The sequence below is a fragment of the Panicum hallii genome, chromosome 7 (assembly GCF_002211085.1).
Source record: "Panicum hallii strain FIL2 chromosome 7, PHallii_v3.1, whole genome shotgun sequence".
In the NCBI taxonomy this organism is placed as follows: Eukaryota; Viridiplantae; Streptophyta; class Magnoliopsida; order Poales; family Poaceae; genus Panicum; species Panicum hallii.
The window spans coordinates 26727429-26753260 of NC_038048.1; the positions used below are offsets into that span (position 1 = coordinate 26727429).

General features: G+C 46.1%; 2 protein-coding genes and 1 long non-coding RNA gene across 4 annotated transcripts; all 3 read right to left on the minus strand.

The window, feature by feature from the left end:
• Positions 1-5459: 5459 nt before the first annotated feature.
• On the minus strand, positions 5460-7859 carry LOC112898983 (transcription factor bHLH35-like). Its single transcript, XM_025967313.1, has 4 exons — positions 7415-7859; positions 7093-7324; positions 6586-6996; positions 5460-5841 (listed from the first exon to the last, which is right to left on the minus strand). Exons 1-4 carry the CDS (start codon positions 7621-7623, stop codon positions 5743-5745), a joined length of 951 nt encoding a protein of 316 aa, XP_025823098.1. The 5' UTR covers positions 7624-7859; the 3' UTR covers positions 5460-5742.
• A 2445-nt stretch (positions 7860-10304) lies between these two features.
• LOC112899461 (transcription factor bHLH35-like) lies at positions 10305-12763 on the minus strand. The gene is made up of 5 exons (XM_025967937.1): positions 12644-12763; positions 12114-12489; positions 11789-12038; positions 11289-11690; positions 10305-10742 (listed from the first exon to the last, which is right to left on the minus strand). Exons 2-5 carry the CDS (start codon positions 12179-12181, stop codon positions 10635-10637), a joined length of 828 nt encoding a protein of 275 aa, XP_025823722.1. The 5' UTR covers positions 12182-12489; positions 12644-12763; the 3' UTR covers positions 10305-10634.
• Positions 12764-13310: 547 nt separating this feature from the next.
• LOC112899462 lies at positions 13311-18920 on the minus strand. Of its 2 annotated transcripts, XR_003230060.1 has the most exons (10): positions 18518-18920; positions 18360-18422; positions 18057-18181; positions 17606-17650; positions 16004-16976; positions 15299-15460; positions 14378-14772; positions 14158-14273; positions 13675-13794; positions 13311-13586 (listed from the first exon to the last, which is right to left on the minus strand). It is a non-coding gene; the product is annotated as an uncharacterized LOC112899462 (long non-coding RNA). The 2 variants fall into 2 exon arrangements; XR_003230059.1 differs by having other exon boundaries at positions 13311-13794; positions 18518-18919.
• Positions 18921-25832: the final 6912 nt, after the last annotated feature.

Genomic DNA, 25832 nt, shown 5'->3' on the forward strand with positions numbered 1-25832 from the left:
ATTATATGTCGTATCCATGCCATTCGGAAAGTTTAGAACCATGGTGGATTGTTCAGAGAGTATGTCCTCCAGGTCGATTGCCTATTCCTGGAGATGAAGGTTACGATGAATGTGAGCTTGATCGTACTGTTCCTGAAGCATTTCAGGAAGATGAGTGTAATGGAGCATTTGAAGTTGATATTGGGATGGCACTTGACAGATTAGATGGTGACACCGGTGATGTAATAGTTTCTGAGGTCGGAAAGAAAAAACAGCCACGTCGTCCTAGTAAAGTAATGTTCACAACATATGAAACGCGGCATGGTACTACACATGGTGGCTCCGTAGCTGAAGAAGATGACCCCGAGGAATTTTAACATGTAATGTGATGTCATATGTAGTTTTTCTTAATAGTATTTTATTTGCTAATTGTTGTTATGAAATTTGTTATCATTTATTTACCATTGCTTTTTATGATATTAACTAATCATATTTTATTTTTTTTTAGGATGAGGTCATTTGTGCACTCTCTGAAGGGGAAGGGAAAGAAGGATGTATCCTCGTCTTCAAGGAGTCAGGGAAAGAAGAATGAGTCAGGGAAAGAAGAATGATGGCTCCGCATCTTCGGATAGGCCTTCTCTCTTTAGAGGCAGCAGTTCTCATCTGAGCCGAAGAAGTGCACTTCAGCGATGTCTAGACGAGGCTATGCAAGTAAGTCATATGTAGTTTGCATGTGTAATTTAATTTTTTTAATAACAATAAATATATACTTGTATTTGAACAGCAAGAAGAGGAAGGTAGGGGTGCGGATGAGGAAGAATATATCACGAATGTGGATGGCGATGGAGATGGAGGTAGTGGAGAGGGACATGGGTGCTCGGACAGAGAAGAGGTAGAGGAGGAGGAAGAGGAGGATACTGCTGCACAACCTGTGTTCAGGTACTTACGATCATTTCATGAAAAAATTTGTATGAGCTAGCTAACTAATACACCATATTTAGATTTAGAGGCAACAATGTGATGACTCCTGTAGCAACCAATCCGGCAAATCATCGACAGATTAGGCCACATGGGGATTGGTAAGTAATATATTTTATTGTTGTAATTATTTTATTTAATATATTATATAGTTCAAGTAAGAAATATGATGGATATCATGTTCTAATTGCAAGCAGTGGGACGATATTTGTTGGGAGGGAAGAAATAGGTTAAGACCTGTGAATGCAACATTGGGAACACTTTGTCGGTTTCACTACCCAGGAATGGTCACAATTGGAGGTGTGCTTCAGCCTGCATTGAAGTGGGAGCATTATAAGCTGCAATCGGATGATCAGGGCGTCACGACATCAGCGAGAGTTTGGAATGAGTTCTGGGTACTTTTTTATCATAACTTGTCTAACTTGTATAACTACTATCTATTTGATTCATTTATGAGTTGTCTAATGAATTAATTTTTCTTTTTAGGAGAGGTATCATTTGCCGGAGGGGGAGGAGCAATGCTTACAAGATAGGGCTCGTTCTGTGTTTGAGAAGGCAGCGACGAAGGTGGTAAGGGACATGATGTCCAATGCTCGTATACAGTGCGTTTGTTTATACTACAAGAAAATAAAGCTGCAAGACATGAACAAGAAATTAGGTGCTTCTGAGATATATCTTCGAGAGGATGAGTACCTTGAAGTTTATATTAGTGGTTTGCCTTGAGGATGCTTGGCGAGCACTTTGTGCTTATTGGGCTTCACCTAACTTTGTGGAAAAATCTAGAATGAAGAGAGCTAATCGTCAAGCAGGACCACGGGTTACACAAAGATATGGGGCTGATGGACATTTTCGTTTGGCTCGTCGAATGGTACATGTTTATTATTTCAATTTGTTTATTATGTGCTTACTTGCAATATCACAATTTCTTCTTTGTCAGGAGGCACAAAGTGGGGTGGCACCAAGCTATATTGAAACATACATTCGAGGCCACCTCAGCGCAGATCCTACACAGCCAGAGTTGCTTTGCAGTGAGAATACCACATAGACTCTGGTTAGTAAAATAATTTGATTTCAATTAAGCGATGATTCGAATATAATCTTATTATTGGTTGCCTGAATGGTAGACGAGATATGGTGATGAAATGGTGGCACGTCATGGGGATGAGTACGATTGGAGGAGGAGTGATGTGGATGTCGGTGCCTTATACTCAAGCGGGGGAGGGAAGAAACATGGCAGGTTCAGCACGTTGAATGGCGTTATTGATACAAGTGGTCCTTTGAGTAAGGCAAGGTGTTCCCAGTCCACTCAGAGTTCTCGGGGCTACCAACAGGAAATTCAAAGGGAAAGTGTACTGCAGGAGGAGATAAGACAGCATAGAGAGGCGATGCAGAGACAAGAGGAGTGCGCAAGGCAACAGCATGAGTACATACAAGGTTTTTTCGCTCAGCAACGACAGATTCAGGTACTATGCAAGTTTGATATTTTTTAAGTCCTTATGCACTTTTCATTGCTATAAAGATATTTAATCTACTATCGGTTTTTAGGAAATGCTAGCGGCTACCCTTGACTCACAATTTAATTTGCCACCTCTTCCTTCGCCTCCTCCTCCACCGCCGACTTTTGTACCATATGTGTGTGTACCTGTCTCCACAAATGGTAATTATATCATATAACTAGCAATGCTCAAATTGTCTTACATATGCGTACTAAATAGATTTAACTTTTTCTATAATCAGGGTTCGACGAGTACTCATCCTCGAGGAGTTTCTGCCAGCCCGTCCACACCACCATCGGCAGCGCGTAACATTTCTGGAGGTGACTACGGCAGCGGACATAATATTACCCCTCCTCCATGATTTGTGTTTTCGCGTTGTAGGCTCTTGCACTTGCCATGTAGGCCTAGCAAGGGAGCGTGTCGAAAGTCTAGACATCGCATTACTTTCGGTGGATAACTTGCTTTACTTTGCTTATGGATATGTAATGGATATATTATAACTGTTTATGGATATGTATGTTAAGTAACTGCTTTGGAGGTTATCGACGTCACGTGACATCGTTTCTCGTTCTTTAATTGTATTTATTGGATGTATTTGGTGATTGTATGTTGATGTATTTCATAATTCTGATTGTTTGTTGATGGATTATGGATATGCATAAGCAGTTAGCTGCATCTGCTTTTTGTCGATAATTTTGATATGTATCAGGTAGCTGCAGCTGCTGTTTGTAAGAGATGCCAGTATTTTGGTCGGCCATGGCCGACGAAAATAATTGACACTATCCAGTATTTTCATCGGCCAGACTAGCCGACAAAAATATCCTCCAGCATTTTCATCGGCCGCAGCAGCCGACGAAAATAACTCTGAAGATTTTCATCAGCTCAAATGGCTGACGAAAATAATTTCAATTAATTTTGTCAGCCAGTGGCCGATGAAAATATGTGATGTATTTTCGTCAGCCCAAAAAACCGACGAAAATAGTCACATTTATTTTCGTCGGTTGCTGCGGCCGACAAAAATATAACCTTATTTTCGTCGGCTTCCTCGGCCGACGAAAATACACTTATTTTCGTCGGGGGCCGACGAAAAAGAGCCTATTTTCGTCAAGTTTATTTTGTCTGCCTATTTTCGTCGGTTGGCCGATGAAAATAGCTATTTTTGCCGGCAATTGGCCTATTTTCGTCGGCTTCTGGCCGACGAAAATATCCTGTTTTCCTGTAGTGTAGTCGGAACAGAAGAAAACTAGCTGAGTAGTTCTCGGGTAGGACTCCTAAGCTAGTATTGGGATATGACTTCCATATAATCCTATCCCCCCAGACTATATAAGGGCAGGCAGGGACCCCCTCCAAACATTACATTATCTAAAGCAATACAAACCACCACACAGGATGTAGGGTATTACGCTCTCAGCGGCCTGAACCTATCTAAAGCTTCTTCATACTTGCACCTTCGAGTTCCTGATCTCAGCGGCACCTCACCTATAATCTACCATCTCAGGGGTATCCCTCGGTGGGATTGGAGGTTAAACACCAACAGCTGGCGCGCCAGATAGGGGTGTTCATCGATGATCCCTATGCGAACTTGATGGTATCATTCAACTTCACCAGCACCGTGCTCGACAAGGGCACAACTTTCATCTTCAGCTTGGGGTCTGCGTCGCTGATGACACGTGCGGCTTTCGTCAGCACCTCATCGATGACATGGAGTTGGAGGCATCCACAGCAGCTCAATGCAGCTATCTCAACGAGTTCATCAACAACGTCGACGAGATGCTACTCCCTTACCTAGCCAGGGAGATCGAGGAAGAGTCCGCTGTCGATGCGACTTCGACTTGTGTTGCACCAGGACTTCTCGGATTGGATTCAATCCGATTTGAGGAAGAGCGTACCCGACTCCTATTCGAGCTACCCAATGCGGCTTCTGTCTACCAGGAGCTCACTCAATCCGAGTTCATCTCTGCATTGGAAGAGGACTTGGATAATCTACTTAAGCTCGGAGATGCGGGAGTCACTGCTTATCGGGAGGCACCCATTTTCGACAAGTACTCGGACTCGGATGATGACTCTGAAAGCTTTTCGGGTTGTCATCTGGACCTGACTATAACCTCGACGCCATAGGGCCAGTTCGTGTACTGAAAGGGTATGGAGCCCTCTGAGCTACTCGAATTCGACTCTCGTCTTGTGGCCTTCACACAAGAACTGCCTTTTCAAGAAGGCAAGCCCCTCTCTCCCATCGTCGAGGAAGGAGAGGGCAGGATAGTACTAGTCAACTACAGCTCCAACGGAGTGTTTCCCCTGCAACGTCACATCTACATGGCCTCCCTCCACGAGCATGATGACGATGACGAACCAGGAAGAGAGTATGACAACGAACTACTCGCGGACGTCTCCGTCGACAAGCGCACAACAGACGCTCCTCAAGATGAAGACGAGGAGCACAGATGAATCCGGAGGATCAAGAACGCTAAACGTGCCAAGCGTAGAAGGAACACAGAAGCCCGCGCACGGAACCCAACTCACCGCAGAAACCTCAACGGTGCCTTCGCTGCAGCCGACAATCGCTAGTACAACACGCCAATCAGGAACATCGCTGAAGAGCTTTGTTAATTCAGAGACCGAGAGGCTGCTGCATCTGACGCAGCGCACCATCGTTCAACTGGACCAGCAGGACCCCATGCCATCGCTGCAGCGCACCTGCTCAAGATCGGAGCGTCACGAGAGCTCCATCCCCAGGTTAGTCGTACCCTAGGAGAAGGATCCAACCCTCGAGGGAACGACAACCGGGACTAAAGGACCCTAGGCCCGGGTTGGTAATTTCAACCGGGACTAAAGAACTAATGTCTAGAGGACTATAGTCCTGGTTGGTAACACCAACCGGGACTAAAAGTCCTTTGACATCCATATTTATGGACCCGGGACTAATGAGAGCATTAGTCCCAGGTCTAAAATCTACCGAGACAAATGAAAAAGATGAATGTGGATTTTTATACTAGCGCATGTACAATATTCATTGAACACCAAAGTTTTTTAAAGGTGAATCCCCTTGTTATTCATTACCATATACGTGTAATAGTTCAGAAACATATGTCATGCTCTTAAAGTCCAAACTTGCTTAGTCTAGTACCTAAACCTTGACCTGCCGCCTCCTAGAAAAACGAGCATCACCTCCCATATGCATAAGAGGGATGTTGAGAAAAGGGCAGCACGTAACAACACACAACATACTTCTTATTTGGTGAGGGATTATGTTGGCAAACTAGACGGAAAACTATCGTATCTGGCTGTTGTCCTAATAGCTCATGGAACTCGGGGGGCTTCCGGTGGCGTTGAGCTGGGCGAGAGCGGTCTCGACCATCTTCTTCATCTGAATCCCATCCATTTGATCTACCTGGATGTAGAGAAATATTAAGATTTAGTCGTGAACATAAGGAAACTAACATGAAGCATGATTAAAAACCAAGGCCCAGGTACCATGCTCCCAAAAGAATTCCAACTCAACCACGCGCTAATCATTGCAATTGTGTTTTAGGTTAAACAAAAAGAAGAGGACAATAACGTAGAAGTTGCAAATGATAAGTCCTAACTCGAGCACGTGCAGCTTGTGCTCAACAACGAACGGAAACCTGGGAAGAATAATTTCTCGCGGTCGTACGTCACCGAGGGCGAAAAGGACCGAGCAGCAGCCAGAGCAATTGTCTGGTGCGCGGAGCACGTGGAAGTCGTTTTCCACCCCCTTCCCCGGCAGCCCCGGGGCCCCTCCCTCCTCTCCTCCCGTGATCCCGTCCCTGCCATGTGTGATGTATGCCCCCGAGTGCCGAGGGATTCCTGCCGATTAGAGCACGTGATCCTCCCGCCGGCCGCCGGCAACCGATCGAGATGGTGACGTGGCGTTCGTCCACCTCGGACTCACTCGGACGCCGCAAACGGAACAGGGCCAGGGTCTTTTTGGGAGACTCACAAGCTTTCCACCAAAAAGCGGAAATGGAAAGCCTAATAAAGTACGGCGAGTCGTATGGTCATGGTATCAGTCAACTCCATGGTCAACCCGTAGCAGCTCTGGCCGAGGTCATATCGATCGTCAAGAGTAAAATACTAGTAAGGCGGAGCAGCGATTCGATCGAATCGAAGGTACCTCGACGAAGACGGTGTGCATGAGGCATCCGGCGACGGAGGTGATGCTGGCGGTGATGACGCGGAGCCGGAGCTCCTCGATGGCGCGGCACACCCGCGCCATGGCGTCGCGGCGCTTGCTGCACGTCAGGCTCACCACCAGGACGCGCTCGCCCACCTCCGACACGCGCAGCTCAAGGACCTCCACGGGCGGCGGCGGCGGCGGGGCGGCGCCACGGGCGATGGACGGCACCGACCGCGCGCGCTTCAGCTTCTTCGCCCGCTCCGCCTGCAGGAGGACGCCCTCGTCGTACTCGTACCGCTCATCCTGCGCGCCGCCGGCGGCCTCGAGCTCCTGCAGCACCCGCCGCTCCTCCGCCTGCAGATGCTGGATGTACTCGATCGCGTCCTTGATGATCGACGCCTTGTCCATCTGAATGTCAGTCAGAGCGAGTCTCAATCGTCAGAACTTGGAACAAGCTTTGATTGCCGGCAATGCCGCCGGCCACGATCAGCAACTGCAACTGACCTTGGTGATGTTTGGCACGACGCTGCGCAGCGCGTAGAGCTTCTCGTTGAGCTTGCGGCGGCGGTCGCGCTCCATGATGATGTTCTTGTTCGCCCCCTCCGCCGCGCGGCCTGCGCCGCCGCCGGGCCCCCTACCATCACCCGCCGGAGCTGAGGAGGAATGGGAGTTGGATCCGTCCGGCGAGCTGGAGTCGTAGCAGGACATGGCGTCCTCCTGCGCCTCCAGGTAGATGCTGCAGCAAGCAACGCCATGGACCACAGCCGATCGGTCAGCAGCCATCGACGCCATTACATCGCCGGCGAGGTGGTCGTACATGCCGTACCTGAGCTCCTCGTACTCGAGGTAGCGCTGCGTCTCCTCCCAGTAGCTGTCGCCCATCTCCGCATCCATGATTGAGCCGAGCTCTAAGCGGGTTAGCCGCCGCCGCCGCCGGTGTGCTCTGTTTTTCTGTCGCTGGCTCGGTCGCGGGACTGAGCAGCTCGCTCGTCGCTCTCCAGCTAATTTATAGGCTCCGGCGTGTGACGCTGTCATGTGGGCCTGGGGCGGTCTCCATCGACGCGGACGCGCTCGGCTCCGGTCTCCCCGTCCGCGTGACGACCAGAGCGGGGAAGAAAAAGGAAAACGTGCGGGAAGGGGGCACTCGCCAAGCCGCTGTGGGTCCGGCCTGTCAGCCGCACGCGAGGTAGTCCGCTCCACTCCCGCTCCCCCGTCGCGGGGCCAACGTGCGCGACTTAATTAATTCCCGGTAATCGTTTTCAGACACGTGATGTGAGCTTATCTGCCGATTCCATCGCCTAATGATAATCTATCTATCGATCAATTGGACGAGTAATCATGTCATGTACTATAGATGTCATCTTACTCAAATATTTGCTCGCAATCTGCTTGCTTGGAGTTCGTTTGGTGACGGTGGCATTGGCCTTGCCCTCGTTAGAATTCAAGAAACGGGACCGCCTCCGCTAAGCCTAGCGGACAGAGCACTGGTCCGCGATAGCCCGCGAACAACCCGCAATCTTGCGCCACCAATACGGCCATCAACTTCCTAAGTTCCTCTGCATTCCGTAACCCGTACGGGCGGCAGCGGCGAGGATATGTTAGACTACCACCAGTTCAATCGCAACAATTTGCTCATCTTCACATGCCGCTCCTCCTGTGACAAGGAACATGGTGGGACCGTGACAGGGGATATAGTGAGACTGAGATTGACTGACTGGCGGGGCCCATTTGATGAGGGTAACGACGGTTGACGCCAGATATATCCATTTTATCTCCGGCCCTCTATCAAAAATAATGGAGGGATTCCATCCCTCCAACCAAACACTAGCCGGTGAACCATCTCATCCTTAGAATTAGAGATGGAACCATCGCGTCCTACCTTGCTCTCCAATCAAAAGCTATCTAAACATCCCCGTGCATGGATAATTCTACACCATTCCTTATATCTGCATTATCAAAAATTCATGCGTCGGTCTTCGTATATCAGACATGTATGCTGACAAAAATATGTATGAGAAAAATAAAAAAAGGTAACATCCTCACGGTTCTAGTTTGTGTTTTTGAGAGAGCTACGTGAAATTCCACCAGCTTAAAGCATACTTTTTATAAGAGCTTTAAGCATATTAACATAGAGATAGACAGATAACTCATATTATCTACCTTCAAAGATTTGATCTCTCCTAAAAATATTACTATCATATGTCACGCCGTATAATCGTGTAGCGTTACATGCGCATGGGCACGCGCCAAACACTAGTGCGTACGGTAACTTCCTCCTATTCTCCATGGATGATGATATGAGGTACAAGCGCAACGCCTTGCGATGAAATCCTCCCTTCGACTTCAATCCTCTCATTTCTCTTTGAATAAGGAAAATTCAAAAGAAATTGGACATGAAATCAAATTTTGAATGAGAAGAAACTTTTCATAAAGACACCATGAATTTTCCACAAATAAGGAAAATTGAGATGGGGGAATTAGTTTTAAATCGTCCAAACTATTTTGAGAGGGAACGAAAGTACCAATGCTGCCCTCATAGATGGTCGTGGCATGCTAGAGAAGGGGTAGCAAGTCATGAAAAGTTGATACTAAGAATCTACAGAACGTCACTATAGTTATTGGAAGTTGCATCTCAAGTGAATCTTTCTCATAGCCTACTTTAAGCTTGAGGTTCACCACAAGAAAATAAAAAAACTATCAAATCTCCCTCTTCTCCATCCATCCCGACCCTTCTCTCTCCAATAACGTTGGCCAGCCCCGCCACTACTAGGAGGAAGCCGAGACGATACCAGCAGCTCCAGCCAAAGAGAACGCGAGATCACCGACGGCCGTCGCCTATCCAGACCGTCGGATCTAGCAGCAATAAACCCACCAAAAAAGTGAGTGGAATGGTAAGAGAAGAGATGGATGAAGAACTCACCTCATAGTGGTCATTATAGGTGTACCTCTAAATCTGCGGCTCGAGATCCAATCCATCCGATGGGAGGGCCATATATTCACAAGCGGTTGCTGCTCCAGGCCGAGGAGGGCCACCATGGCTGGATATAAGGATGAAGTACTAAAGAGTATGTTTGGTGCGATTTTGGTACATATTTGGTGTGACTTTAGTATTAAGAAAGCATGAAACCAGAACGTGTATCTTGGCTCGTTCTTTTTTTAGAAGAGAAGAAGAAAAACCATGGACATGAACACTCTCGACTTCCTGAGCCTCGACGTGCTTCGTTCCAACATACTGTAGGTACCAAATAGAAAAGAGACAAGGAAAGGGAGCGAGCAGCCGAGCACAGTTACAGCACGTTGAACAAGAGTTGTTTTGCCGCGTGTGACCACGCACCGTCGTGGACTGAGGGCCTGCTAGACTGCAAGGCAGCATAAACAAAAAGCGACGCAGTGACCGCACCACATGTGAAGTCCTAAAAATGATTTCATTCCCCTACACCAGCGAGTTGTTTGTTTAAAAATTGCTGCTGGTGTGAATGAATGTCCGCGTCCGATCGGAAGACCACGACAACGGAAGTCTACATATGTAGTCTGGGTCTCAAGCGACGTGGATTCAGTCTGGCTTGTTTATCCCTTTAGCCTTTCTGGTCGCTGCGAGGGACCGGTATGGATGCTAGCTAAACTTTTCTGGTAACAGATCTCGGTTGAGTTCGAATGAACTTGAAATTTCTTTCACGATAACATTCCAAAAGATGGGCTGTGAGATGACAGCAATGTGTTATTGTTGTAGCCGTCAAATTAAGTGTTATTCCTTGAGATTTAGGCAAAGTGAAACCACTTCTTATTTGAGAGACGACTCTAACAGCTCCTAGCTAGGTCGATCACTGCATGCCTCTCTCCGATCCTAATGTAAACCCTGTCGTCACACAAATTAAAGCTCCTGGCCTGCTGCCTCAAAAAACACACCTCCTATGTACATGGAGGGAGGGCGCTGATGAAAGGGTACCACACAAAAAACACACCCTCAAAAAAAAGAAAAAGAAAAAGCATCGGCTGGCTGGCTCGACCGTAGCTATCTTCTTGATGACGTCAGTTGGAAGACCTAGCTAGTAGCTCATCACACTCGGGGGGCTCCCGCCGGCGGCGGCGTCGAGCTGCGTGAGGGCGGCCTCGATGGTGCGCTTCATCCGAGCACGGTCGTCCCCTTGATCCAACTGCAAAAAAAAGAAACCGGATGATTGCAAGTCAACCTCTGTCCAGATCCAAATAAATCGTCATGTAAATCGGACTAGTCAACGAACAGCATATGCATATATGGTTCCATCCGAATGCCCCAATAATCAACCAGCAGCTCATGGTCTCTGAATTCCCGCACGTGCAGTCCGTGCTTGAATCAGTTGGGACATGAGTGGGGACTGGGGAGGGGAGGCAAATGGGTTCTGATGGAAGCAGCGGATTTCCGTTGCCCCCCGGGCCTCAGCATGTGCCTATCGTTTTCCGCACATCCACCGCATGCGATTCGATGCGGATGCCCAGTTGAAGAAATCGCATCTGAAGCACGTGAGCTACTGTAATTGGTAGCATCCGCACGCGAACTTTTTACCGTTTACTACCTAGAACAGCCGCAAATGGAACAGGACTCAGGATCCTCTTCGCTCCGCCTTTCTACATTCTACTACTGCCTAAAAAGGGGAGATTGGAAGCGGAACAGCAGAGCGGAGCAAACGCGCAATCAGCAGTAGAGTAGAGCTGAGTTCTACCTCGACGAAGATGGTGTGCATGAGGCAGCCGGCGACGGAGGTGATGCTGGCGGTGATGACGCGGAGCCGGAGCTCCTCCACGGCGCGGCACACGCGGGCCACGGCTTCGCGCCCCTTGCCGCACGTCACGCTCACCACCAGCACGCGCTCGCCCACCTCCGACACGCGGAGCTCAAGGACCTCCACGGGCGCCGACGCCGGGGCGATGGACGGCGCGCGCTTCGGCTTCTTCGCCCGCTCCGCCTGCAGGAGGACGCCCTCGTCGTACTCGTACTCGTACGCGGCCCTGTCCATTTGCTGCGCGCCGGCGGCGGCCTCGAGCTCCTGCAGCACCCGCCGCTCCTCCGCCTGCAGCTGCTGGATGTACTCTATCGCGTCCTTGATGATCGAAGCCTTGTCCATCTGGATGTCAACATTCTTCGTCGTCAGAAATTAGAACAAGCTCGGCTCGCCGGCAATGCCACCGGCCATGATCAGCAGCAGCAGCAGCAGCAATCGACCTTGGTGATGTTGGGCACGACGCTGCGCAGCGCGTAGAGCTTCTCGTTCAGCTTGCGCCGGCGGTCGCGCTCCATGATGATGTTCTTGTTCGCCCCCTCCCCCACGCCGCCCTCGGCCGCGGCCGCACCCGGCCCCTTGTCGTCGTCCGCCGTCGCCGCCGGCGCCCAGGACGAGTTGGACATGGACCCGTCCGGCGAGCTGGAGTCGTAGCAGGACAGCGCGTTGTCCTGCGCGCCATTCAGGTAGATGCTGCAATTGCGGCGTTCAAATCAGCAATCAGCATCCCCGTCAGGTCCCAAAGCAGCGGCGGCGGCGAGAGCGTACCTGAGCTCGTCGGATTCGAATAAGCGCTGCATCTCCCAGTAGTACTCGAAGCTGTCTCCCATCTCCATGGCTGCCCCTCTTCCTCCTCTGCTCTCCTCTGTTTTCCGAATGAGTTGGTGGTCGCCGCGGGAGTGCTGGAGCTCACTCCTCGCCCTCCAGCTGCTTTATAGGCTCCGGCATGTGAGCCTTGCAGGTGGGGCCCACCGCAACCGCACACGTCGCGGGCGCGCTGGGCTGTGGGCTCCGGTCCTCCCTCTGCGCCGCGTAACGACGACCAGGAGGGAAACGTGCGGGAATTCTAGAGCGCCCCGTGGGCCCGCCCCGCCTGCCTGACGCGCTCAAGTCCTTGGCAGCGAGTTCAACGTGCGCCATTTGCCTGTCCATTATTTAGATACTTGTGAACTTGTCTGTATAAATTGCCTAATCCATATCTGTGACGACTTGCTTCTCATTAGCAGGATGATTATGTGGTGATTAAGAAAAACTAATTGCGATCACGTGTTGGGTTGCTGTCTTTTGTTTGGTCTCACCTTCTTGATTCTTGATATCAAGAATTGGTCCCGAAAGTGTATGGACGTGGAGAAGGCAGGGGAACACGACACAACGGATATGGGTGCATGCGTTTCTGTGGCCATGGCCGCCTCTCGTGCTGCTGCCCAGATGGATGGAGATCTCTTGCAAAAGGGTTTTGGATTTGGGGGGAACGGAAGGAAGGAAGGGACAGACACCAACCTCACACCTGGAAATTAATTATATCCACGGCGGTGAAGCAGAATGGACCACCCCTGAATTTATTCAGGGCCCTGATCGATCATATGCATGCGTCATCATTGATTTCGTCATCGGTGAGGTGGCCGTCGTCGTCGAGCTGCTTTGTCTTGCTTTTGGCTGTTGGATTTATTTCCTGACGGTTGCGTTGCATCTAACATTCTGATGGTACAATATCTCGGATGAAGTTGACATTGGATGGGTCGTGCTCGGGTTCACATTATTGAGTCGCTGCGGATGATGAAGAATGTGGTAGAAAGAGGAGAAATTAACCAAATGCATGGAGCATCTTCTACACTGTCTAATTTTATTACTTCTCCTAGTGAGACCATCTTCTAGTCCTCCATGCTTGTTTTAACTTGACGCATATATATCTCACAAGAAGAAAAACAAAATTTGTATTGTATTTATGCATGGTTGTGCAGTATCAAAAAAAAAGATACACTTTATAGCATACCAAATATGCATGCAAAAACATCTAAAAAAACCAAAGTTTATCGCATACAAATTATACAAGATCATCACCCTTACAATCTAATATGACAGCTAAATGGAAGAAGCAAAATCGCCCACCAAATCTGTAGAGATAAAGAATACCTGAGTATAATGTGGTCAGAAGATTCAGCTTACTTATCACAAAGTCCATTCATCTCTGAAGCTTGTAAGCCATGCCGTATCCACCAGTCCGCAGTCCAATGATGCCTTCTGAAAGCGAGCCAAAGAAACATTTTAACCCTAAAGGGGAGCCCATATGTTCTGCAAATGAGGTCCGTCCCATGCAATCTGGTTGAACCTTGGTGCCGCGCAAGATAAGTTGACTTTGCAGTGCATTGCCTACCAGCTGTCCACTTTCCATGTGAATGAATCTTCAGTTTCTGGAAGCAGCTCAACCAGAGATAGCAGGTCCCACAATCTGATAGGTACAAAATGTTAGCTACATTAAGTTGTTTACAGGAAAAAAGATCCTAGAAAATACTATACTTTGTGAAAGTAATAAGAGAGAATATGAAAGATTTTCTTTTTATTATTGGTTAAACTTATATATGTATTAGTTTGAGTGAAGTGCAGAGCTCAACCGATGCTAGCAAAAAATAAAAGTAAATACACCGTAAGTTCAGATGCCATCACTAACATAGTCTAAAACGAAGCACAATAGAGAGTGAGCAAGCAACCAAAATACATACTGTGCCGCACGTGCATATATGAGTGAGGGTAATCATATGCCTTTAGTAATCAGTAATCACAAAGAAATGCACCAACATGACACCACAAATACCTTAAGTGAATTTAGTTTCAGATGAAAGCAATAATCCAGGGATGATTGGTGGTGCACCAGAACCACCGCAATGCGAACTTCTAACCCTTATCATCCTTGACCAATCCCTTTCTAACCTGAAACACAGCCAAAATTTGTAGTATCTTTCAATTAACCAATCTGAGAACCATTATCAGACAAAATATTTATTAATAGATGTTGAAAATAATACAATTTGTACCTTTACAACTTGGGCATGTGCAATCTCATGATTCTCGATGAGTCAAACTAACAACTGACAAGGGGCTGGGCTCATGTTGTTGTCTGGGCCTGGAGCAAAGCATTGGTGCCAAACTGCGACCTAGACAGACATTGGGCAATCAGCCATACACACCCCGGCTGCAACCAATACTTGTCTAATACCCAAGAAATCAAAAGATTGTTGTAATTTTTCATTCTTGTGATGCATAGTTGTCATGAGAACATGAAAAAGCAGGGAGGTTAACATAGACACAACAGAGAGGAAGCAGGTTGCTTCAGTCAGGTACTCATGCTCATAAGGGCGAGGAGTCCTGTCTCTCTATGTCGTCAGGACTGTTGATCCAAGCCCATCGTTAATTCTGCTAGCACTGTGCCCTGAAAATGAAGGAAGCGATCAATAAAAGACAACTGGTTGCACATAACATATTTCTCCTTCAAAATAAATCACCAAGAAGCTATCATCTTCAGGTACATGTAAGAGTATTCCTAGAACTAATTTGAGGCTTGAACTCCTATTTACATTTTATATAATAAAACAATGAAACCAGTACTATGCACCATCGGAAGTCAAAAACCACATGAATTAATCTGTTTGGAGGGCAACTCAAGAATAGAGTTGGCAGCCATGAACCAAAGACCTCAACACAAACACCATGCAAATGAAGATAGGAAAAAAAGCTGAGCCATATATCAATATTGCATACTCAGAAGTAGTAGATAGTGATGTCCATTTCAATGCTAAGAGGCCTAAACGTTGACTACAGCTATGAGCAGAACATCAAAAGATGCTGAGGCCTAAAAAGATTCAGACTTTCAGAGGCATAACAACAACACGTAACAGATCATGGGATATATCTCCATAGGCTAAGGATTCAACACAACAGTGGAGACATCACAGTACCGTGGTCGAACTTGTAAATGTAGAGCATGGTGTGCAGTTGCTCAGCTTTACATGACATGCACCGGCCATCTGGTTGAGCATCGATCAGCAGGGGAATGGAGCTCTGATGAGTAGAACCAAGATCATGGGATACCTCATTTTTTGAATGGAAGGGCGGTAGCTCTGCACCATTCAAGTAAAAAATGAAAATGAGTGTATATCCAGACATTCAGACAACAGAGAACTAACATTCAGACAACAGAGAACTAATATTATCATGCATAATTTCAGAAACACTCTGCATCTATGTGCATGTAGAATGGATATGTGATTTCTAGGAAATGGAAATCCAAAATTGGCAAGCAAGCCCAAAAATGAGGTTTGGATCCATACAAGATATGCAGGCTAAGGCACACATACTGATCCATACAAGAAGACGACACAGGAAAACAGGGTAGATCTATCAGGCCATTTGTTTCTTTAGAATCAATGCAGCCCTCCTCTAACGAAGCATTTCAGCATTGATTTAATTTTGTGTCTTCCTTTCCTTCCCTTTTCGTAGACTGGCACTGAACACTGCTTTAACGTAAGTATGTAACACAACGATACACTTTTCTCCACCACAGATCTTTACCACCAAGTAGCAATGCAGTGAAGAATTAACATGAAGGAATTTATTTTGGAAAAAACTGGAAGAAAAATATATGCAGGAATTTGTTTTCTTACCAGCAAAAGATTGGACTCAATCCAAGCCCGTTCCTTGATGGAGGGTGACTGATCTATGGAAGCTGAAAGAATAAAATAGAACTGTTCAAACTAAAAAAATAACAATACTCATATGGAACAACAGGTTAATTTCTGAAAAGGATTATAATTTTTAACATCTCTCTTGTTATGCTACTGATTTCAAGAGACATGGCTGAAGTTGCTGCCCAATGCTAAAAAAGTCTGAAACCCTGTCCTGCTACTATGCCAATTTAATTAAGCAGCAGGCAAAGCCACCAAGGCACTTTCATGATCTAACTTTGTTTCAGAAACATTTACAACATCTCTAGTCTGAATACGAAGCTATCATATTACTATATTTGCGGCCATGACACAGCACAAGTGATAATCAAAATCAGAGGGAAATTTCAGAAATCGTCATAACCAACTTTGGATACAGTTCAGATGATGTTTCATGGAGACATTCACTATCTGTACAGTTGAACAAGCACTAAGCATTCAAAAAAATCAATCATGATCAACACACACATTGAACTATAAACACGAGGTCTCCGGGAAAAGCACGTGCACCCAGATTCATCATTCAATATTCAGAGTTCAAATTTTAAAAATTTCCAAGACGACACTGACAGCCTCACATGTTTGCATCTGTAGATGGAAAGTCACAATTCTCTAAAACTTGACATTTGGTCTACTCAATCAGCAAACAAAAGCCTAGAAGCTGCACTCCAAAGGTTTAATTGAACCATGGTCACTGTCACCATGGTGTCTCGAAGTTCATTATGCTTCAGAGAGGTGTGAAGGACAGAAGAATGTCAGTAAGCATAGGCTGTAAAAACAGAGGCAAATCTCCTACCCAGTGGGGATTGGTGGAAGATTCAGCGGTGGAATCAGGTTGCCTCTGAATTGTGCAAGCGCAGCTGAGGCACGAGGAGAGGAGGCAATGTCACAACTATAGAGGTTGCCTCTAAATCTGAACTAAACAAAATAGGAATCATTTGCCATGTTCCTAAATAGTTTATGCAAATTATATCACACGGAAGAGGTAACAATTATTCCACCCAAAAACATCTACGGTGTCAGTCATTCTTTTCAAATAAAAAAAGCCAACAAATCAACATCGGAGTGACTTGCAATGTCAGGAATCACTACAAATAGCTAAAGAAAAACCTCCCATTAATGTCACATACAACTAATGAAATATTTGTTTCAACTAATTATCAGAGAGCAGTGGGACTAATCTGTACTACTAACAAAAAGGAGACAGGGAAGAATGAATATCAATCATTCTCTCAAACTTTCACACATTCTGTTCCAAAATGTAGGCATAAAGACATACTTTCTCAATCTGAATCACAGATAGCTCAAATTTGATTTATTCCTAAGTATAGTCACAGTCCATAGCAGTTAAGCACTTGCACTAATTTCGATTAGGTGCGCCTAGATCGAATTTTTTATTGTGCAATTGTTTTCGATGAATTAAACTCATGTGCCTATTCTTAGTACACAATGGCATAAGCAAGCATTTTTTTTTGAAGTGTTTTCGGCACATAGTAATGTAATTTAAACCTGAGCCCTAAACACAGGCCTACTGAACCGTACAGTTGCAGTCAGTCACACCAAAGAACATCTTAAATCCAAGCTGTTCTGGAAATGAGAAGAAGGAAGCTGTCAGACCATAAAGCCAAACAGGACACAAATACAGCAAGATTGGAAGTGGACCTGCAATCCTCTAGATTTCTAAATATCATTCAGTAAGAATAGTGTCTGTTTCACAAATGATAGGATCTAGAGTTGTTATTTCAGAAGCCAGAAATATTTGGAAAATCAGAGCGCCAGCACAGTAAGATTGAGTAGGTGAAACCATGACAAAAAAGCATGAGCAAGAACAACAATACTAACAAAATAAAAGCATGCTACAAAATCTATCTCACACTGCATATTTCAGGTTGCAGTGCACGAAAGGTTATGCCCAAAGGACAAACATGGACACACCTTGTAATAGCTATTATTTTTAGGATGTCATCTAAAAACAAGATAAGATCATGCCTACATTTTTAAAATCGCTGGTGATTTAAAGAGATACAACTATCTCCACCACAGTATTAGCATCCAACACCATTTCCTCTCTTCTCGATTCTTGAACGCTCTGCCGCATTCTTAGTCCCCAGCAACTATCTACATGATCAGGTTGAAAAATTCATAAACTGAAGCATAGCAAGGACATCAGAGGGAGTGCATGTTCAGTTATTCCAGTGAACCGAGCAGCTAGCTAAAAGAGAAGAAAGATAAATCGCCTAATGGTTTGTAGAGGGTGAGGGCTGCTTGCGGCTACCCAGCTAGCAACTAACTCTACCTGATTGGCGATGACCCATCTCTGCTATTTTCAGAGCCTCCCTGATCCCATCTGAGGTCAAGACTGCACAAACGGTCAACACATGTAAGCATTTTAACAAACACATGGTGCCCAAACCAATGATCGGTAAAACAATTTGCATTAGATATCAGAACCACCTCGTGGGGAAGGATGGGGGCGTCAATGATCCGCCGCCGGGATGGATAGGGCGCCAGGATGGGGGCATCAAAAGGATGACGGCCGCCCTCTCCTCTTCGCACGATGGTCCAGCCCTATCCTCTCCGTGCCGCTGCGCTGCGCCGCGAGGAGCTGCTGCGGCACGCCAATGGTGAGGCTTGGACGTTCTGGGCGAGGAGGGGCGCCGGCGCGGATGGGCGGGCTGGTGGAGGAAATCGCCACCGGTCGGATGGCGGCCGCTCGAACTGGTGGAGGAGGTCGGAGAGGGCGGCGGACGGTTCCTCGCGCTTGTGGCCAGAAAAGAACATGCCTAGAAAATTTAATGTCTAGGCATGTTTGTTGAAGTGGATTATTCCATGTTTCCATCTCGTAATTTTTTGAAAAAGCTGTTGTTCCTAGGTAAGCCGAGCTTTTTCTTAGTTTGGAAAAGCCAAAAAAATATTATTATTTTCTTCTGCACGAAATGATTTATTATATGTCATAGCCTTGGAAGTACCAGCGTAGATATTTAACCACGAGCTACGTACAGAATCTTTAATTGGCTGAGCTGATGATATTTTCTGAGCTAGTTTGAGCCAGGCCCATGGGATTGACTCGATCACATGCTCTGACGGCCAAAACATATATAATACTAGTCTTCTCTACTCCTAAAAAGACTCATTCGACGACCGGTCGGTGGTGCGACGGAAGCGCCCGATGCCCGTCGTCCCGCCGTTCGCGGATTTCCACCGTTGGTTGTTTACCCCGCGTCGCCCCCGTTTGATTTCCTCCGTTGATCAGGTTTGAGACATCGTTCCCGTAAGGAGGGGTGCATCGTCCTGCCATCGGTCGTTTTGGGCCGTCCGCAAGGGATCATGCTCCGTCGATTGGTATTAGGTTAAAACCGAAACTACCGTCGCAATGCCCGCGTATTTCATATCAGTATCCGAAACAAACGCTTTCGCCCCGGCGCAAGACCTCCTGCGCAGGGGAGCTCGAACGAGACAGCGCCGCATCCGAGAGCATCTGCCCCGGTTGATCCTCCGTGAAGAGGTAGCTGCGATCAAGGCTAGTCCGCGGTTTAATTTTTTCACCGTTTTTGCATGGGGAATCCATGGATAATCCTCCTCCTGCCCTTCAGTCCTGCCGTGAGAAGGGAGACAGTCCGAGAGGATCTGCACCGGATGATCACGCGTGAAGAGGCAGCTGCCATCAAGGTTAGTTTGCGATTTCATTTTTTGCACCGTCTCTTGCATGGGGAATCCATGGATGACAGACCGAGAGGATCTGCCCCGGCTGCTATCAAGGTTAGTCCGCGATTCAATTTTTTACACCGCTTTTTGCATGGGGAATCCATGGATGATCCTCTTCCTGCCCTTCAGTCCTGCCATGAGCCTGCGATAGGCTGATCGGACACCCCGGCAGCTTGGATCGCTTTGATGGGGCGTCGTCGCGTGCCTGGATCGATCCGTCGCGTGGCATGCTGGTCGATCGCCGGCTTCCTTATCAAGCACCAAGGTACATGTTGGGTCCGGTTGGATCGGCGGTCTATCTTACCCCGAAACGTCACTGTATGGCCGTTTGGCGTTTCGGAAACGTTTCGGTATCCGATACGTTTGGGATATGCGGCCGATACGTTTCGCCGCCGTATCGGCAAAATTAAAAAAAGAAAAAGGCGCGATACGTGGGCTGAAACGTTTCGCAGCTAATTTGGCCGTATCGGCCCATAGAACGGCTGCCCTAAGCCCCTAACGCGCACCGCGCGCAGCACATCCCCTGGACCCCTCCGGCCGCCGCTCCCTCGCCCGCGCTCCCTCGCCCGACGCTCGCCTGCCGGAGAGGAGCCGCCGCCGGCCGCCGCCCGAAGCCGGAGCCCCGCCGGCCGCCGCCCGCCGGAGAGGAGCCGCCGCCGCCTGCCGGAGAGAAGCCGCTCGGCCGCTGGAGAAGTGGAGAGCCGAGAGGAGCCGTTGTCCGGCTGTCTGGACTCCGGAGAACAGCCCAAGGCACCGTCGGCGCCAGCGCAGGAGGCAGACAGGAGCGGCCGCCGCTGGCCAGGCGGCCATCGGCGCAAGGTTTGGGCGTCTTCCACTCTTCCCCTCCACTAGTCCACTGCACATCTCGAGTTCCTGACTTGCTGTTCCTCAAATCAAGCAGTTCCTGACTTGCTGTTCCTCATATTTTCTATTTGAGAATTGAGACTTGAGAGCTAAATTTTTTTATTCTGCATTATTATTGCTATTATTATTATTTGTTAAAAAACTCAAGCGTACCGGCGTATCGGATTTTTTGAGAAAATGCCGTATCTGCGTATCCGTATCAGCCCGATACTGATACGCGTATCCATATCGGTGCTGCATAGTCGGCGGTTGCACCTCTCCAATATCGCAACCAGGGATCTGGGCACCAAGGTACGTGAACGTCAAGCTGTCATCTACCGATTCACCATCTTTCAATCAGAAGCACTGCAGCACCCTCCCCTTGTTTACTACGTTGTCATCCATTGCGCTTCTGCACCACTGTCCAGCACCTGGCAGAGGTACCGTCTCCCCTCCTTCCTTTGCATTCAGATTATCAGTGAGTCGACTGTGATACAATACAACATGCATTGCGACGATGTTGCCGTGTTTTGTTTGACATCTTGTGTTTTTCCTTTTTTTTCCATTATGAATGTCAGTTTTGCTTGCAAATCTGATGGCCAGTTGCAAAGGCAACTATCTAGATGATCCTGAGTTCTCCATGTCTCTTAGGTGTTTGATAAATTGCCAGTAAGGTGAATTTACAACAGCTAATTGCGGTGTCACGCCAGTATTAATGGTAGTGAGTATTATCCCTGAAGTTTCATGATGGACATGCTATATTACGGAGCAACATTTACGTTTGGGATATTCGTATGTTTCGTCCTGTTGAAGTATTTATGGACTGTCCTCTTATAGGTGTTCAAAGAAAAATATGTATTCTTTCTCGGTTCTCAGATGTCATACATGTTAGAGGTTGTGTGAACTCATCAATCTTGCCCACCGGGGATCTCCAAGCAATACCTATTTCACTAATGACTGTTGAATTGGATGGTAAATGGATTAAGATGAAGAATTGAGATAGTGTAGTGTGGCCAACGTGGCTGCTCCGTTAGAGCTGGTATGCTTGTTTCATGTGGCTCCGCTATTAGAGCCGATATGCTTGTTTTCTTTGAGCGAAGCTACTTTCCTTCTGGAAACTATATCATGGTCATCCTGTATTCCAATTGGGGATAGTGAATCTTTTCTTTACGTCGTACTGCAAAACAATTTATATTGATGAGCTCTCTGTTATCAACAAAATTTTCTTGTCTTGAAACATCTTTGCAAGCTTATAATGCTATTCTTCAAACCTCTCATATGATTCTTTATTAAGACAATGTGCCCTGCCATTTTATTTTTCTGGTTAGAATAATAATCACAGGACCAAGAAAGAGGAGATGGCGAAGCAGAAGAAAAACCCATTTCGCATCACAATAACCTGTTCAAGCTGATGCAGGTTCAGTGTCAAGTTTGATTGAAATACATGGTTCTCATTTTTATATTGCGGGTTCAGTGTCAACTTTGACTAAAATCTCATGAATCTTCAGCTTTACTGTTCTATCTCTGTCACATATGAACATACCTGAAGCTGTGAGGAATAATAGAGGAGGATTATATTGGAAGGCTTTAATATATAATCAATTTACTAATATATATGCATAATTTTAAGCAGTACTCTTTCATATTTTTTTGTCATATAACTAATAAGGGAGGATTATATTAGAAGGATGTAAAAGGATAGAGTGGGCTGAGTGTTTTCTATCTTTGTGTTAGTTTTTGTCAATGGGAGGTAAATACGGTTGGAAATACATACATGCTATGTATATACTTTTGTTATTATTATTATTATCATCATCATTATTATTATTATTGTTGTTGTTATTTGATGTCTACTTATTATTGGCTTATTTGATGCCAATGCAACGCTCAAAATAGCATGATATTAATATACTTTTCGTACTTTATGTATTGCACTAGATATATTTTTATCGTCCGTAGCCACGCACGGGCATGAACCTAATAGAAAAAATTTATTCTAAGCTTGGCCAGCTAAGCTTACCATGAGCAACACTAAATTATTCCTCCAAAAAGAAAAAAAAACACCTTGAAAAACTCATTTCTATCCGGTGTTCCATCGTATACTTACAAAACTAAAAAAGAAAGAGGCAAAGCGCCCCTGTTATGACTAAACTAGTTTATCTTACCTTGCCAGGCTGCCACGGAAATACCAACCTACGCAATTGACATTTTTGTGCCATGTAGATCGACACGTCACTACGCGACCACACGGAACAAGGAGAAAAGACAAAAGAAAAAAAATGAAAAAGAAAGCGGCACGTGAAGCAGAAGTATTTTGCCGCGTGAGTTACTGTGGCAGGCACGACCCGAATCGCTACTGAATTTTTTTTGTCAGCACGTCCAACTGTCTCGATCGCAGCGCATGTTCTAGAATCGATTTCTTTTTCCTAAAATGTACAGTAGAAGGCTAGAAGCTACCGCTGCTGCTATGATTTTCTGCATGTGCGAGCGAGTATGGTTATTGCGCTTGTGATCGGGATAGCTGACTTTGGGTCTTCTCTGAGGCGGCGTGGGTCCTGGATTTAGTTTGTTTATTTATTCACAATCTTAGCCTTAGCTACCCGACGTGAATTCTGTTAGATAAACAGATATTTTTAGGTATATTTTAATTTCAAAATTACATATACAATTTATTAATAATTTCATGACTACGATGAGTGAATCAAGATATGTGCACATGTTCAAAGTTAACAAGATTTTAACGATAAATTCAATAAAATAGAGGAATATCAGTCTATACCCCGAGGTGGGTCCAGTGCTGGAGGCACCGGATGCACCGTTACCATGCTTGACTGGACTGCTTGAAGTAGTCGAACGAAATTGGTGCAGTATAGATGTCCTTGTACGAGTTGTTGGAATAGTCGATCGAGCTTCAATAGATAATCGATTGAAGCACCGAGTAGTTGTACTTGTTGAAGAAGCAGTAGTACTGGTTGAAGATGTAGTCGCACAGTTTCAGAAAGTAGTCGGTCGAAGTACCGAGTAGTTGTACCTGTTGATGAAGCATTCGTACTCGTTGAGAAAGTAGTCGCACAGCTTCTGGAAGTAGTCGATCGAAGCACCAAGTAGTTGTACTTGTTGATGAAGCGGTCGTACTTGTTGAGGAAGTACTCGCACAGCTTCAGGAAGTAGTCGTACACAGGTGACAAAGAGGTACGGGCGACGATGTCGATGGACGGAGCTGGTGCGCACGGATGGATGGTGAACAGTATGCCGGTGAAGACGTCACGGTTCCGGGCGAGCAGTTGCGTAAAGACGCTCCCCAAAAATCTGATTGCCTAGCTATCCCGTGCAGGACCTTCAGCGAGCAACGATTCCGGAGGCACCTGCTCTCGCTGGAGATGCGCGCCCAGCATCGGCGATGGGAATGCAGGAAAGCAGCAGAGGGAGGAAGAGAGGTGTATTCGAGTGTTTGAAAGAGGAGAAGGCACCGAGTGATATACATGAGAGTCTGGGGATGAGAGGATGCACTTAAACGTCATCAATGCCATCAAACAGAGTAATAGCAATCAAGTCGCGCAGAATCAATCACAAGAACGATTCGTTGTGAATAAATCGCGGTCATAATGTCACTTCATGGTTGAAATCCTTTTCCTCTTTCATTACGGAATTACGCAATAACTCCCTAGCATTTAATGGTGGGATTTTAATTCTTTAATTGCAAATATTGGGCCAAAGGCTCACATATTCCAACAATCCCCACAAAAAATTTCAAGCCTCACTGAAAATGCTCTCATACCCTTTTGATATACTAGTTTTTTACGGAGACTGTTAAGTTGAACTTCCATCTAGAACTAAGACTACACTTATTCACAACTGTACAATGGACTATGCCTTGAATTGTCAGTCTTGTGCAAACAAGTTTTACCAAAGCTCTACACTGATACTAAGCTGCATAAGCATCCCCGCGGTTTGGAGCTTATAAGTCATACTCCAAGCCTTTCATGAGTTTCTAGAGATCACCCAAATCTCATAGACTATAACCAATAGTCATACCCATATCGGTGTACTCCTTAAAAGATGTTATGTTGGATAACATCTTTGTTTTAGAAAAATAACTCCCTTGTTTCAAAGAAACCACTCGGAACATATTAAGGCATAAGCCAACCTACCATACAAAACAGAAGAGAAATGCACCTTTCACCTGGAATGAGCCTTTTACAAAGATTCTCTTCTCTCAGTTATACTATGGTTTGTTTCACCATCCTGATTCACGGGATCTCCGATCACACAGAACAGGTTGCCACTATAGAATAACTTACGTGGGTCTCAAGCCCAATTCCATGGATGCATTATCTATCACATTTCATGAAAGACCCTTTGTGAATTGATCTGCCAGGTTCTTAGCCGTTTGAACATAGTCTAAGGCTATAACTCCGGAGTTTCTCAACTTCCTGATAGATTTCAACCACCTCTTTACATGCCTGGATGACTTCATGTTATCCTTTGAACTGTTCACCTTGACAATCACGGTTTTATTATCACAGTTCATTAGAATTGCCGGTATCGGTTTTTCAACTATCGAGAGATCCATAAGGAGTTCATGAAGCCACTCGGCCTCAACAGTGGCGGTATCTAATGCTGTGAGTTCTGCTTCCATTGTTGACCTCATTAAGATGGTCTGCTTGTAAGACTTCCAGGAAACAGCGCCACCTCCAAGTGTGAACACATAACCACTTGTGGCTTTTATCTCATCAGCATCAGAGATCCAGTTCGAATCACTATACCCCTCTAGCACCTTAGGGTACCCGGTGCAATGAATACCATAGTCCATTATCCCTACTAGATAGCGCATTACTCTTTCAAGAGCATTCCAATGATCATCTCCCGAGTTTGAAACAAATCGGCTTAGTTTGCTCATAGCAAATGAGATGTCAGGCCTCATAGCTGTCACACCCTAAAATATTTAATTTTAGGATGTGACTATCTCTTGCAATGTGTTCATCTATCAATAGGATTTTCTGAGAATTTTAAAGATTTTTCTAGCAATTATTTTATTTATCCTAGAGCTAGATCCATTTATTTTATTATTTGGAAAGCTCTAAAATTCTTTTTCATGAGTCCCAAATATTTTATTTGGAATCCTCGTGACCCAAATTAACTCCCGAGTTTTCCTCAGAAATTTTTGGGATTCTTCCGAATATATTTTTCGTGGTTTGAAATATTTATCTGGACTTTTCTA